Below are 14,749 nucleotides of genomic sequence, written 5' to 3' on the forward strand. Positions count from 1 at the left end.
ATTCCGCAGACGAGCGTCGGTCTAAGAATCCCTGCAGCGACTGGTCCGTGGCGGCAGCTGCAGCCCCAGAAAAAAAACAGAAAGGGGCGGAAATGCAGTTTGGAGAGTGTGGCGGTTTCCCCTCTAGAAGAAGGGAGAGAGAAGAACGCCGCTGGCGCCCGCAGCTCTTTCTTCGGCGACCGAGTGCCCGGCCGCAAAGTCGGCGCGCTCCCGTTTGAAGCGCGAAAGAGCCAGCGGGCAAAAAGTCAAAGGAGACGGGGAAGAAGGGACCGCGAAGAGAAGGAAACAGAGAAGCACAGCAAAGCAGAAACAGCTTCAGAGACACACGAGGTCGAGAGAAATGGTAAGCGGTATTCTGGCCGATCCCAAGAAGCCGCCTCCGCAGAAGTCCTGCGTGTGTGGAAGGAAATTCTCGACAGGGTGAACCTCATAAGACTCGGTTGCTTCGACGCATCGTACCAGAAGAAACGGAAGAAAGAGGGATCTCTGAAAGGGAAACGGCACAGAAAACGCAAAGAGCTGTGTCTAAGAACTGTTTTCTGCGTGAGGGCGCGGCCACATGCACAGCTAGAAAAAGGCGCTGTCTGCGAGAGTCGTTCAAAAGCGCGAGCCTGGTGTTACTCTCGAGTTTTCGGTGTTTAACCTATTCTCTTTCCTCGTGCAGCGACACCATTATACGCATCCCTTACATCACCAAACACAGCAAATCCACCGGCGAGTATGTGTGAAATCACGCTTAGAAGGACCCCTCTAGTTCGTTTCTGGTTTACACAGAGTAATGGTCCGCGGTGCAGCAGTCGGCGCCCTCCGCCAGCGTCGCCCAGGCCCTTGCTTGCGCGAGAAAGTGTCTGTATTCTTTTCTGGGGTTTCTACCGGAAGCCGCCTCACTTTAGAGAGGTTCTTCGCAAAAAGGCCGGAACTCTAAGGTGTGTCAATCCTGGATGGTGCAGCAGAAGAAGTATTCTCTGTTAGGGGTTGACGATTCTTCGGTCAGGCCCAGTGCCACGCTGCTCTCGCTTTTTCCGCAGCAATGCATTTACTGCAGTGAGCACCGGACTATGAATGGAGGAGAATTGCCACTGAAGTCCTTGACATGGTGTCCATTTGCTCAGAAAGATCGAGGCGAATATCTGGCGCTACACTGAAAAATTCAGCTGAAAGCACAACACAGAATTTCTGCGGGGGACGTCGCGACTCCGCACGGGGTGCTTCCCGCTAGAATCTGTCTACTTCAAATCGCGAGTTCAGTTGTTATACTCGACACCACAGCGTATATGTGTCACAAGTCCTGAGTTCTCACCTTTGGCGGATCATTATGGAAACGACTGTTGATGCACAGGGGGGAACTGTCGTCGCAAACCGGCTTCAATCAACAGCTTCCCGCGATCCAGCACAAATACCGGACAGAAACTGTAACATGAATGAAAGAAAGTCAATCTCACTTACAGAAGGGTCGATCGTCGAGACACCTGTAGAAGCGCAGTAGCTGAGGAACCAGAAGAGTCTGTCACAGCCTCAATGGGGATGTCCGATGGGGGTTGTCGAATGTGTGAAGCGCTCTGTGTTGGTTACCAAAGGTGGCATGTGGATTACTCGTATGTCTGCCCTCTGAATGATGGTGAGCTACTCTGCAGTAGCCGTAGCCGGCCGCCTTATGAAGTCCACACAATGCTGCGCTGACTTGTGGTTTCTCTGGTATTCGTAGTAAGCTTCTGTTGGGTGCGGGTGTGGACCTGGGTGACTGTGTCACTCATATTTGGCGGGCATGATGCCGCGTGCCTGTCTTCCAGAATCTTCGAGTCCAGAGTAGGAAGTAGCGTTTCCCAGTCTTGGAGAATACTAAATCGTCAAATTCGACGAATCTGTGTTCTAGATGAGGTCGAGGCGACCTCCACAGCAAATGAACGTCAAAACCGCCAGGTAGCAGGCATGTAATCTCTGCCGCTGTCGAGCTCGAACTCCTCTGGCTCTCCGGGAATGAAAAAACTGGAGGAAGGCCGAGGCAAAATGTGAGGCTTCAAGTCGCGGAACGAAGCCGAAGGTGGGTCGTTCCGTGGCTCCTCTTTATCCGCATGCGTGTGATTCTTGTTGCTTGGCAAAGGGTAAACACACGGCTGGCACTCTTGCAGATAACGCCTATCCCCCCAGCGCTCTCGACAAAATTCACATAACAACTCGTCGGTCATTCTGTCTTTCAGGCCTCGACAATCGAACCCGCAGTACTTCCAACAGGTTGACAAGCATCCGGTGCCTCTACGTCGGCACGTATTGCACCACCGCGACAGTGTTACAGAACCAAAGTCAGACACAGCCTTTGCCTGCAGTGCATGTCGCTTCCAAATCTGACCAGCAGGAGACGACTGAATAGTTACAATACTTGGTGCTGCCCTAGTTGTATTCCAAGTTAATAGGAAAGCGAAAAGGGTACGGGCGATCCACCGTACGCGAAATGCCAAGGATGGCTTCGACTCATTTCTACGCAAGCGCAGAAGAAGGCTTGTAAGCGATGCTAGTGCTTCGCCTGCACACATTTTGACACTGGGTCTCTGCACCGAGTTCCATCCAACTCGTTCGCTTCGCGCTTTTATCGAGCAAGCTCAGCAGTTGCTTTGTCGTGATACGTTTTGCTCGAAGAATCCTATTCACAGAACAAGCTGCTAGTTTCGCTTGGTGCAAAATAACTGTCCAGAGCAGTGGTCAGCAGGAGCTCCCTGTTGCCTTCCCGACTTGGAGGTTATGAAATTCAGGACAGTGAAGCAAACAGAAGGAAAGGCAAAAGTGGGCTTTTTGTACTTCTTCACAAGTATCAGAAATATAACTGTCTTTGTGACTTCCTGATGAAGAAGCATGTTAGGGTAAAGAGTTCGTCAACTGTGTAACTTTGATGTACTTCGCATACGGTTTCTGTAGGTGAGACAGCAGTTTTGTTCAGGATGACGATCGACGTAATGCGATACGACAGAAGCGGTGGCGGCCGGTGGCGGCTCCCTTTCCAGTTTCGCACTTCACGTCTGAATCACAATGGTGCAGACAGACGAAAACACACTCATGGAAAGCTACACTTTTGTCGCAATAAATCTTTAAAAATAAACCAGCTCGAACTATCCAACACCGACAAGGAGTTCCCACGATAACCATTCGCTTGCTCTCTGCTACCATCGACTGTATGTAACTGCGTCCATCGGTAAAAGGCTCGAGTGAGTTTGAGGGGCGGTTCCTGGCCCCTCACGTGGACGGCTGCTTTTTAGCTGTTCGCAAGTACTGTGGCAAATGTTCATCGTGTGTGTACAGTTTCAAAACAAACACAGAGCACTGAGTTTCCATTGAGACGTTAAGCAAACTTAGGGCAAGAATTCTGTTCCACTAAGCTCAGACGTTCTCTGAAAAAAGTGCCCACCAGTTTAAGTGACATCGCTGCGAGCCTGCATCTTTGGACACCGCTTAGTAATTTGCTGTAAAAACGCTCCGCCTGTAAAGTGTGTAAGGCGGGAAACGTCGAGCTCGGTGAGAATCCGTTCTGTCTTATTGATGCAGAAAGTAAGTTTCTGAGGTTCCACTGCCACAAACGTGAGTGTGGGACCTGAGCCGCTTTATCTGGGGTTGTTCATGAAGCTCCAGGCTGAGCTACAGAAAACCGTATGATAAATAAACATATACAAAGGTCCCCATGAATGAAAACCCCGAGTAACGGAAACCGTACATTACAGTCGATTCTGAACCGTGGCTGCACAACAAGCTGCTTTGTCAGGCTACGCCGTTCTGTCCTGCTGTCCAATAGAACAGAGAGACGCGCTTTCCTGGGAGGTGCCAAGATTGCACAGAAGTCAACGAAACTTCTCTTGTGGTCATCTTGCGTGCCCCAGCAGGCACACTGTACCACATTCGGGTTCCGCGGAGAACCTTGTGGACGGTAATCCCACGAAAGAGAGAAAGCGAAGCACTGAAGGGGCACATCCGAAGTCTGGAACATCACTGCGTAGCTGAATGTGGCTTTCGAAGCTGCTTGGAAACGTATGGTCGCGAGAAAAAGCTCTCATCGGAATTTAACTGGATGCTGAGACTGGAAACCAAACGTCACACTTGCCTCATGAGCTGCATCAGCTGTGCATCAATATTGCATCCCCGTACGCGGAATAAACGGGGATCCTTGGTTGAAACTCGTGAAGAAAATCTCAGCTGTAGTTTCCGCTTCAGACAGCCCGGTGCTTTTCCTGCTGTCACCGGTGGTGGAAACCGTGGTGTCGGTGTCTTCCGTGGAACGTGTTCCCAGTCTCCCGTTGTTGGCCAGATACGGGGGGCAAGCGTAAGCCTGTGAAGAAGGTGAACGTCCAGATAACGAGTAAGCGGTCGCGGTTAGGCCTGCGCGAACCCGAAATCTGGCTTGGTCATTCAAAAACGCTTTTACAGAGTATTCAGCAGATTCGGCTGCTTGGCGGGCAGCAGCAGCGGCTGCTTGGGCTTGTCTTGAAATCGCTGCGGAGCACGTCGAGTTGTGCTGGTGTCCTCGACTGCCGGCGTACTTCTTGTTCGTCGCCATTGCGTTAACCTGTGAGTGTCGCGATAAACAAGAAGATGCAGATGCTTTTGGAGCAATCGTGTGGGTACACCAAGTCGCTGTTAGCACCGAACACCAACAGGATATTCTGGCAAGGGGCGAGTGGCCCGACAAATGAGCACGACAAACACGCAGGCTCGTTGGTTTAAAACTCAGGTTCTAGCGTGAGATGACAGTTTTTTCCCGTGGAAAAGCTCCACAACACTGCGAAGAGACAAGCAACTCCTGTTGGATCGAACACGTTTCGGAAAAGGTGGGGACAGCGGAAAACAGATTCAGAGTCCACTAGATCGACCAGCGTGCACGTCACCACCAATGTCAATGTCTGAAGCTCCAGGGCATCGAACTGTTCGAAGTATGCACGGAGTACCAACCGAGCGTTGAGTTCAAATAATGCATGGACAGATTACCGCTAATAAACGAGAAACAAAACAGTATGACGAACGAAAAACAAAAGAGCTCCCGGGTCGGTGGCTTCTTTTAAGTGCGAGCGTTCCATGCATTAGAGGGAATGTGAATGACACAGAATCTCGTCTACGCGGCGAATTCGCACGACAAACCGAGTCAGTCTGCCAGAAAAAAAAGTCCACGTTCAGCGCTGCATCTACGGAATTATCCAAGACATGAACAGATTTGGATAGTATAGGACGCGTCTGCCTCCCCCGTCTTCGTGCACACTCGCAGTTACCAGCCACTTCGTGGAACCGCGTCCTTGAGCAGTCTTGAAAAAGGCAGGCGTGGCGCAGGCACTGTCTTAGCACAGCCAGATTGTTTGCCGAGGGAAGGGACCGCGATAAAAGCAGTAGAGGACTGTCGTGTAATCGGAGAAAAAGGCAAAATCCATCAGCCTGCTCTTGTTGCAGTAAGACTCGCGTTGGAGTCCCAGAACAGGAATACTACGACATTGCGGCTAGGTCGGCAAGACATCGATCATCATAAACAAGCAGATAGATATGGCTACTTGCCTTCGAAGTTTGCCTTCCTTTGTCGATCTCCTTCCAAAAAGGGATGTGCTCTGTAAATAATCCTGAGAGCCAAATCTCTGAGTGGCACGAAACACAAACTGCGTACTTTCTTGTAGCCGCCTTCCACGACACCACTGAGAAGCGCTTTTGACATTTTCTCTTCATGAATCGGGAGCCGGTTTTTGTGTTACTGTCTGATGTGAAGGTCTGAAGAATTCCTTGGGGCGCGCGAAGAGACGGCGACGCGGTAAAGATATCGAACAATAGAGGGAAACAGATTCTTCCTCCGACATGATTCATACGTGGACGGTAGACAGCGGGTCCCCAGGTTTGCTATGACACCTCGTATGTGCATGTTTGGTTTTGTAAGGGTGAACAGAGTCACAACTGCAGCGTCGCTGAGTGGACCTGACGGCATGACGAGTGCGAATTTTTCTCGCTTCGACGCAGGAAACTCTCTTAAACGCCAGCAGCGCTCGTCCTTCGTCGATCGGAAGAAAGCAGTTCCGCATGAAATCGTGCGCCGAATTTACCAGTCGCTTAGTTTTGTCAAGGCAGATGTTCCAGTGCCCAAACAGCTTACGTCCTTTCCATTCTAAAAGTGGTACCCAGACCGGCGGATACCACTCTGTAGCATCTGAACTGCGGATTTCAACCGGCAAGGAGCAACAAACGCCCAAGCATCGTGTCGTGAAACTTATCCGTAATCCCCTCGGAGAAGTTGGCACTGAAGAACTCTGAGAGTAATAGGGTTCGGCGAAAGATGTCATGTTGAATTCTACGTACAGCTAAGTCTGGTGGTGTGACCCTCGGAAAACGATAGCGGCCTATCGGCTGAACTGCGCAGTTTTAGCGGGAAAACTCGATCGCCAACGACTATCAAGAACACCGCTGTGTATCGAAAAAGCGAGGCATGAAAAACGTATCGCGGCATGGAAGAGTGACGCCTCCATCCGCGGATACTATCGTGAAATAGGCACCCATCTAGTCCTTTCTCCAACTCTTATTATCGGTAAAAGAAAGAAGTACGGTGAGACAGAGGGTCGGAACAAAGCAGGTCACGGCCACCTTAGAACTCCCAGGCCTCGAGTTCCCTGTCGTTGATATTTGCCTTCTGCCCTCTCTTTTGTTTCAGTTTTTTCCCGGTTTCGTTCCCTGTTCCGGTACATGCTCCCTGGGCTCTGTCGCCGCCGTCAGCGGGTGGCCCGCGATTTTTGACAGAAACGTCGCTCTCGGGGTTCTCAGACGCACTCGAAAGCCTGGAACTAGGCCGCGAGTGTGGATATGCACATCATTTCATCCCAGTTAGCGGTTCGCAGTTTCCAGAAACACTTCAGTCGGCAGAACTGGAAAACGACATCCCAGAAAAAGTATGTCGACACGCTCGTGCTGGCCTTTTGCCGCCGCTATCCGGAATTCTTTTCGCAGGCAAACAGGAGATCCTCAGGCGTTCTCGACTCCATAATTTCGCGGTGTGCTCCTTGTAGAGGGAGCAGACTCAGCAAAAGGTTGCTTCGCCCCTGAAACGCCAGAGTTTCTCGCTTTCTCTGTCGTCTGGCTGTGTCCGTGCTCAGAGTGGAACCCCAGAAGAAGCGTCCAATCGATTCGGCGAGCTCTTCAGTCCCGTGTGCATGCGATCTTCCGTTTTCTCTGAGCGCTTCAGAAACTCGATTGCGCTAGGTTGTTTGCGTCTTCTCTCATCTTTTCTTTCCTTTTCATGTTCCGCTACTCTACTGCCAGTTCCATTTCTCCGGTCCCTCGCGTTCCGGAGCTGATTCTGCGCAGAAATAGAGAGGGAAGTTCCCTTCTTGCCGCACGCCACGTGTGGGGCCTCTTGTCGATATACCATCCCCGTTTTTCAACGCTGCTGTATCTGCAGTCCTTCTTCACGAGTTTTCTGTTTTCCTTCGCCGTTCTCTCGTTTCGACTATCTTTTCGTGAAGCGTTTTCAGCCGCTACCTGAGCTCCGCATCCTCCGTTTTTCTCACTGCGGTCGCCGTGCCTGTTGTGCTGTCTAGCCCACTTGCGTTTCTCTAAACGCTCTCGCTTGCTGATTGGAGCTTTTCGCTAACTCTCCGACTGTTTCTCTCCTCCTTTTCCATGCGCTTGTAATTTCTTCTCCTAAAAGCCAAACCGTCGCTTCGTCCAGAGAGATCCTGTGGCGGGGGTTTTCCTACTCGTGTCCTGGAGGTCTTATATCTGCAGCCTCTCTGAACCACGGTCCGATTCAAACGCGCATTCCCTGTCAAGGAAAGAGGCGAATCTGTTCCGGTTCTTTTTTGTCTCTCCATCGGAACTCCTCGAGAAACTCGCGTCCAGAAGGAAGAATGTAGAGCAACGCTTCACTCAGGGAAAACGCAGATCGTCTCTTTCTTTTTTCAGCGCGTGAGCGCATATCCCGTGGTTTTCTGCAGCAGGTTCCCAAGCCGCTGTCATTGGCTCGTCTCGCCCGCGTTGCACTTCTGCAGTTCGTATCCATCAGATTGCGCGACTCGTAAAAAATGAGTGGACGCGGAAGAGGCTCTTTTGGCGGCCGTGGAGGAGGCAGGGGAGGACGGGGAGGCTTCGGCGGACGAGGTGGCGGACGCGGCGGCGGACGCGGTGGATTCTCTGGAGGAGGTAGGGAGGAAAACTGAAGACAGTTGTGACGAAGAAGACACTGAAAGAAGAAAAAACGCTTCGGAAAGAAGAATGAGAAAAGACACTGAAGGAAGAAGGGAGGTGAAGACCTGGAAGGGCACGAAGAAACAGGCGAAAGGGAAGAGAGATTGCCGGATTCGAGTCTCAGTCGTCAGATAGGTCTTTCCACGAAGAAGATCAGGAGCAGCGGTGAATAAACGGACCCAGTGCCGAGCATGCCTTCACCTGTTCTCTGTCAGAGGACTCCACGCGAACAAAGAGGTCTGTCGGGTGTTGGCAAGTCTTTCTCTTTCCATTTTTGCGTCGTTTCTTCTCTCGTGGGGGATTTCCGTCGAAGCGAGGAGTCCTGCCCCCCAGGAGCGAGAAAAGGGAGACGCTCTCGCGCCCCCTTCGACTCCTGAGTGCGTCAACGGAGAACGCGAACTTCGAACAGGAGAGAGTGCGTCGCGTCTTTCTTCCTTTCAAAACGCTCTGCTTCTGTCTCCACAGTGTGTCTGTTGCAGGGGGACCCCCTTCCTCATAAGTTCCCTGTCTCCATGCTGCTTTTCTCCTCTCCCGTCAGGCTACAACCAAGGCCCTCCGGAGCAGATTGTCGGTGAGTGTGTTTCCGACGGCTCGAACGGGACTGGCGCGAGAGACTAGCCAAGAAGGTTTTGCGGCTTCCTGTCTCTCAGCTTCGAACGTCTTTCTGTCACTGTCCAGTTGGTTCGTTCTTCGCTCTCGCGTCTCTTGCCTTTCCGGTCTTTCGCTCTCTTTCTCCACACCCGGCGCTCAACGGAGGGCTGAAGTCCGCGCCGTCGCTCCCGGCTTTCTCTCTGCCTTGTCTTCGCTGGTTTTCTGGACGCGGGTCTCGGTCGCGTTGCTTTTTTTTTCGCTTCTTCCCTCACGCGAGCTGCGTCTTTCTGGTGTGGATCTCCTCCTGCGCTTGCCTCAGAGGCTGGCGAAGTGATGCATGCGTGCGAGTCGCAACTGGTCGTCAAGGGCACTCTCTCTCAACAAGTTCCCTACTTCAACGGGCGGGTGTTTCTGGAAAACAAAGAAGAAATTGGAAAGGTGGACGAAATCCTCGGCCCCATCAATGAAATGGTAGGCGACGTCTGCGACTGTGGAAAACATGTTTTGTGCCTTGCCCCCTCTTTCCCCTCGCGTCTTCTGAAACGGATCTGAGTCCTTTCTATCCGTATACGTCTCGAGACTTCTCCTCTGTCTTCTCCCGCAACTTTCTTGTCGCACTCCTGCGTCTCAGTCTTCGCTCCGGTGACTCTTCTCTCTCATGTGACTTTCTTGTCTCACTTCTGCGCGTCCTGCGTTTGAGTCTCCACTTGCGGTTCTCTGCTTTTCCTGACCGGTCGTCCTGCTGCAGATGGGTGCCGGTGCTACTCTCTCGCATGTGTACATACACTTCAGTTGCAGCGGCTTTCCTCCGACGCTTGGCATGGTTTTATTGCCTTCTGTCTGGAATATAAGTCGCGACGCCCCCTTGGACGCAGGCGTCTTAGATGGACGCTGAGCAGCCAGTAGCCAGGCATCTCGTTTCTTTTGTTCTTTCGGTTCGCTTTTTTTCCAGCTTTTCTCTGTTCGCTTGAACGAAGGTGTGAAAGCCGCATCTGTCAAACCGAAAACCAAGGTGAGAGCTGTTGGAGAGGCGCGGCGCTAGAGACCAGGCAAGAACGGAGAAACGTCCTCTCTGAGAGATGCAGCTCCAAGGGTCGTTTCAGCTGGATGGCGGGCGCGGTGTTGGCGCTCCCTTTGCTGCTAGGTTCGAGAGGTTCTCTGGCGTTCGAGAGACGACGACTCGAGCGTACATACACACACCCGACGCGCTTCAGTCCTTGTTTAGTCCGCAGGGAGAAAGACACAGGAGAAAGAGGGAGAGAGTGCCTCCTCGAAACACTGCAGGCCTCTGCTTCGGGCAGACACGAATGCGCTTGATCTCGTGAGCAGTCAAGGCGAGTCTTCTTGTCTCTCTCCAACCGATATGGTGGACGCAAAAAACGGAGACAAACGCCTTCATGTGTGCCGGTGGTTGCACTTGCCTTCGCCGCTTCCAGTGCTCTTTTTTCGCGTCTTCTCTTTCTCTCTGCAGTTCTACATCGACTGTCAGCAGACGCTGCCTCTTAGTCGCTTTCTCCCCAAGCCTCCGGTTGCCAAGGGCCAGAAGAAAGGTAGGGTGGAAAGAGTCTGTCACTCTTTTCAGACATCCCCGCACTCAAACAAGAGTCGCGGCGGATGAGGATTCCTCGCCGGCGGCCTGCATGCGCCCTTCGGTTGAAGGCTGTTTCGCTCCGAACTCCCTCCTCACTTCGTCTTTGTGTCTGTGGCTCTTACTAGCTCTGGATGCTTTCCCAGTCTTTTTCTCTTCAGCGCCGCTTCCTTTTGTTCACTTTTTGAGCAGATGGCTCCCCAACGCTTCAGCAGAGCTCTGCGCATCGTCGTTCCTGCTGCCGTTTCTTCCTCTGTCTGTCGAGTCTTCAATAACGCCTGATCTCCGTCGTTTTTTCTCGCATTTTTCGCTAACTTCGCACGCGTGTCTACAAAGTTGAGGATTTCCTTCCTCCGCATTGGAGGCTTTTGCGTTTTCTTTGAGAATTTCTCGCCTATCTTCTAAAAGCATACAAGCGCGTCTCTGCCTCAAGTTAGGACTGGAAAGAACTTTCTTGGTCCTACACATCCCCTTGAACCTCCTGTCTCCAACTGTCTCTGACTCTCTCCGTATGTCTCCTCTCTGCAGAGGCCGGTGCTGGCGGACGCGGAGGCGGTCGTGGAGGTCGAGGCGGCGGTCGTGGAGGCTTCGGGCGCGGCGGCGGCGGCAGGGGCGGCGGCGGCAGAGGCGGCGGCAGAGGAGGTTTCGCCTCCAGAGGCTCGTTTGGGTGAGACAGCAAAGGAAAAACGAATCTTTGGCCTGTGCATCTCACAAGAGACACAAAAACAGGCGAGAAGTCTTGAGAAAAGCTCTTTGCTCTCCACCATTTCACATATATATATATATATATATATATATATATATATATATATATATATGCGCTATAGATATGTACATACACTTCCAAAGACGTACACACAAATATATATATATATATATATATATATATATATATATGCGTATTTATATGCCATAGAGATAAATAGATGGATAGATATTTTGTGTATAACTGCATGCACGCACGTTTATATGTCCATACATATTTATATATATATATATATATACATGTATATCTATACATATATAAATATATGCTTGTTGGTATTTGGGTTTAGGCGTGAGAGGCAGATGTTCACGAGGAAAGGCGGTAGTGTACCTCGCGTTTATTATGCTGTCGCCTTTCTGTCTCGTGCCGTCTAGGTTCTTCACTTTCTCGTTTGTTTTCTGTGCATGCAGCCGTGGAGGAGGCGGCGGACGGGGTCGTGGAGGCTTCAGCAGAGGGTCGTGATGGCCCGCGGTGCGTTCTTGGGCGCCTTTTGGAGGCATGCAGAGGGCATGGCCAGCTCTGGAAAAGTAGTTCGGAAGATCTCCGAGAACAAGGAGGCTCGCAGTCTCGCGAAAAAGCATGCATCAGAGGCAGTGTTTTGGTCCGTTGTTTGGGGCTCTTTTGATGGTTTGCGGTGTGCTCCACTGTTGGTCCGCCATCTTTTGTCTGATCTCTCCCGTCCCTTGTGTTCAGAAGAAGCTGCGTTTTTCTCGGCAGTGGCTAGCTAGTCGCGCTCGCGCGAAGAGCCGGCGTACGTTCGACTGCGCCCTCTCTTTCTCCAGCGATCGGTGTCTTTCTCTCTAGTTCTGGTCGCTCCTTGGTGCGAAAGTCGGGCAATCCTGTGAACCAAAACTGGAAACGAAAACTGTCAAGACCTCGCAGGTGTCTCGGTCCTGGTGTTGCGTCTGCAGGCGAGAGGCCAAAAACTGGCAAAGAATCAAAAAGCCTCAGCTAGCCAGAAGTCACACCATCCATGAAAGGAAGTAGAGAGACGCATGGACGTATATATATATATATATATATATATATATGGATGTGTGCAGGGGGGAATGTATCGTATCCTATGTGCAAAGCTAGTATCATGAACACAGCGATCAGAGCTTATCTCTAGAAATAGGCACAAACGCGCATCTATCTACCTATACAGACATATATAGATATATAGATATATATATATACACGTCTTTACGGAAGTATACATGAGAGTTTTCTTCTTGCTGCTTTCTCTCCTCCACGTTTGTTCCTTTCGCCGATTTCAAATGAAAGGACTGCCCTTTGGAAGTTTCCTCACTACTTCTCACGCTTCTCAGAATGCCAGAGAGGCGCTGCCTGCACCAGGCCTTGTCACCCACAGCGCCTCGATGTTGGACGGTCCCCCACCAGTGCAGGCGCATGCACATGGAACTCCATGTGAACGTGCTAGCATATCCATCGACACCTATACACTTTCATAAATGCAGACCGACATGTAGATGCATAAATATATATGTATATATATATATATATAAATAATATATAAATGTACATATGCATACGCATATATGCATATAGATACATATTTTTGTGCACATCTCTGTGTATCTGTGTGAAAACGTAAAAGTGCAGAAAACGCAAACGCTTGGAATGCCGATTCTCCATTTCTCGAGTGAACATTCTCGGTGGTGTGGGCGTGAGTTCTGCTTGGGAGTGATATCTGTGAAAGCCGTCGCTTTCGACATGTTAACGGAAGGAAGGTAGTGCGGATCCCAACGGGGGTCGGAGAAGGCGACGACGAAAGGCTGTTCTGTTTTCTTCTCGATGGACGAACGCGGAAGAGTGTGGGCTGATTCGGTTTTGAGCAGTCATGGTGGAACCTGTTTGATGAGTCGTTTTTCAGGAAGCAGAGATGACAGCGCCGATGCCTGCAAGACTGGAACTTCTGTTTCCTGCCAGTGCATGCGCTCATATCGCCTAACGGAAAACGCCGTGTGGACATCCGAGAGGACCATTTTCTGTCTTGTCAAGCTGCCTGCAGGTGTGGACACCAGGAATCTACAAAGAGGGCAAAACAGAAGAGTGGAGGGTCCCAGAGTTTTACCGTTACTAAAGACAGATAGACCTAAGCATTCCCGACAGACTAATCTCAAGGAAAAAACGAGCAAAGCGCGTTTGCGCTTGTCCTTGTTTTCTGTCTGTCTGTGTTGAACCTGAAAAAAGCGCCCGTGGCAAGACTCTCTGTAGGTCCTTCCGAGCGTCCGGTCAAGTCTCTCTTCCACTTAGACTGCAGAGAAAACCAAAAATCTGCACATCTGACTAAGTTTGCCTTTCCTGCGATGCCTCCTCTCGCGAGACGAGTCTGATGTCGCCCGTGGTGTTGCCCGAGTTTCTTCGCCGTGAATCGAAGGTAAAAAGCGCTGTTGGGGTGCAGTCTGGCAAGGATGTGCCAGTAGGAGAAGAAAGAACGGAACTGAGGATCCACAGCGAGTCGAAAAGCCAGTTTCCTCGCACAACCGAAAAGCAAAAGACCTCGTCTTGCCTTGTACATCGGCCACAGCATGCACGCGTCGCGACACAGCGCTTCAGCGTAGAACACGAGACCTTGCGTGAAAATGGAGAGGCGAATTTCTCGATTTTTCGCGAGAGTTCGAGGTCGACTCAAGTCCTCATCCTCCCGCGGCCTTTGGAAACTAACGGTTTTTTCTGCGAGTTTCCTGGAGAATTGCCTCTTTTGACTTTTGTAGGTCGCAGACCCGGCGCAGACACCGGTATAGCGCCTGCTCGACGCGCACCGTCGAGAAACCGTGGTTTTTCGTAGAAAGGACGCGTTTGCCTTTCTTCCTTTGCTCGTCTGAACGATTCGTTAGTCTCCGAATCGGTCTGTCTCCATCGCGCCGTCTGTCGCGTGCGTTTTCCGATTTCTTTCGCCCTCAGAGGCAGCTCACCATCGAAAAGCCACGGGAGCGACGAAGCTCGCGGCGCATGCGTTCTCAAGTGTGTAGAGAGCTCGTGCTTCTGTTGGCAAGACCGGGAGCCTTCTTTTGCCCTGATTTTCTCACCCGAAGTTCCCTTTGCCAGTCTCTCAGAGGCGCAGGCTCGTCTAGCCAGTGACTTTTTCCCGTTCCGCGCGACTCGACCCTCTGCGCAACTCGCGAGCCGAGATCGCCCAGCTGTCCGTACACCCGGTCGATTCGTGAGCGGCGCTCCGACTCTCGCCGCGATCTTTGTTTTCGCCTCCTTCCGCTCGCAAGAACTCCCCAGGATGCAGCTCTGGCGGTTTCAGTCTGCAGCCAGGAAAGCAGAGAAGCAACAGAAAATGCTGGAGCGCCTCTGCAGCGGAGACGGCCTTTGCGCTCTTGCCTTGCAGCGTCCTTGAGTCCCCGCGTTTCCTCTTGTTGCCTGTAACAGCTGGCAGACGAGTCGGATGGTTTTCGCACTCTTTCTCGAAGTCTCTTCCGTCTCTCTCGGTGTCTGTGCAGGAGTCCCCGTCGCGTTTTTGCTGCCTCGAGACTCCGAAACGAACTGAAGAAGAACGGGGAAGGAGGAGGCCCTGTTTGCCTCTCCCTCGCGGTCAATCTTTCCGCCTTCTCTCTCGGCGTCTCCTGACGCCTTAGCAGAGAGGCCTTTGTCTTCCTCTTGGCTGC

General features: G+C 51.6%; 2 protein-coding genes across 2 annotated transcripts; one reads left to right on the forward strand and one right to left on the reverse strand.

Annotated features, from left to right (window-relative positions):
* Positions 1–3,721: 3,721 nt before the first annotated feature.
* Positions 3,722–5,705, reverse strand: TGME49_272020 (hypothetical protein). The gene is made up of 2 exons (XM_018781642.1): positions 5,521–5,705; positions 3,722–4,546 (listed from the first exon to the last, which is right to left on the reverse strand). Exons 1-2 carry the CDS (start codon positions 5,683–5,685, stop codon positions 4,109–4,111), a joined length of 603 nt encoding a protein of 200 aa, XP_018636678.1. The 5' UTR covers positions 5,686–5,705; the 3' UTR covers positions 3,722–4,108.
* A 2,173-nt stretch (positions 5,706–7,878) lies between these two features.
* TGME49_272010 (Gar1 protein RNA binding region protein) lies at positions 7,879–12,018 on the forward strand. Its single transcript, XM_002365804.1, has 7 exons — positions 7,879–8,139; positions 8,723–8,755; positions 9,095–9,246; positions 9,728–9,787; positions 10,247–10,325; positions 10,892–11,030; positions 11,540–12,018. Exons 1-7 carry the CDS (start codon positions 8,022–8,024, stop codon positions 11,589–11,591), a joined length of 633 nt encoding a protein of 210 aa, XP_002365845.1. The 5' UTR covers positions 7,879–8,021; the 3' UTR covers positions 11,592–12,018.
* Positions 12,019–14,749: the final 2,731 nt, after the last annotated feature.

Source organism: Toxoplasma gondii, chromosome VIII (assembly GCF_000006565.2).
Source record: "Toxoplasma gondii ME49 chromosome VIII, whole genome shotgun sequence".
NCBI classification, from domain to species: domain Eukaryota; phylum Apicomplexa; class Conoidasida; order Eucoccidiorida; family Sarcocystidae; genus Toxoplasma; species Toxoplasma gondii.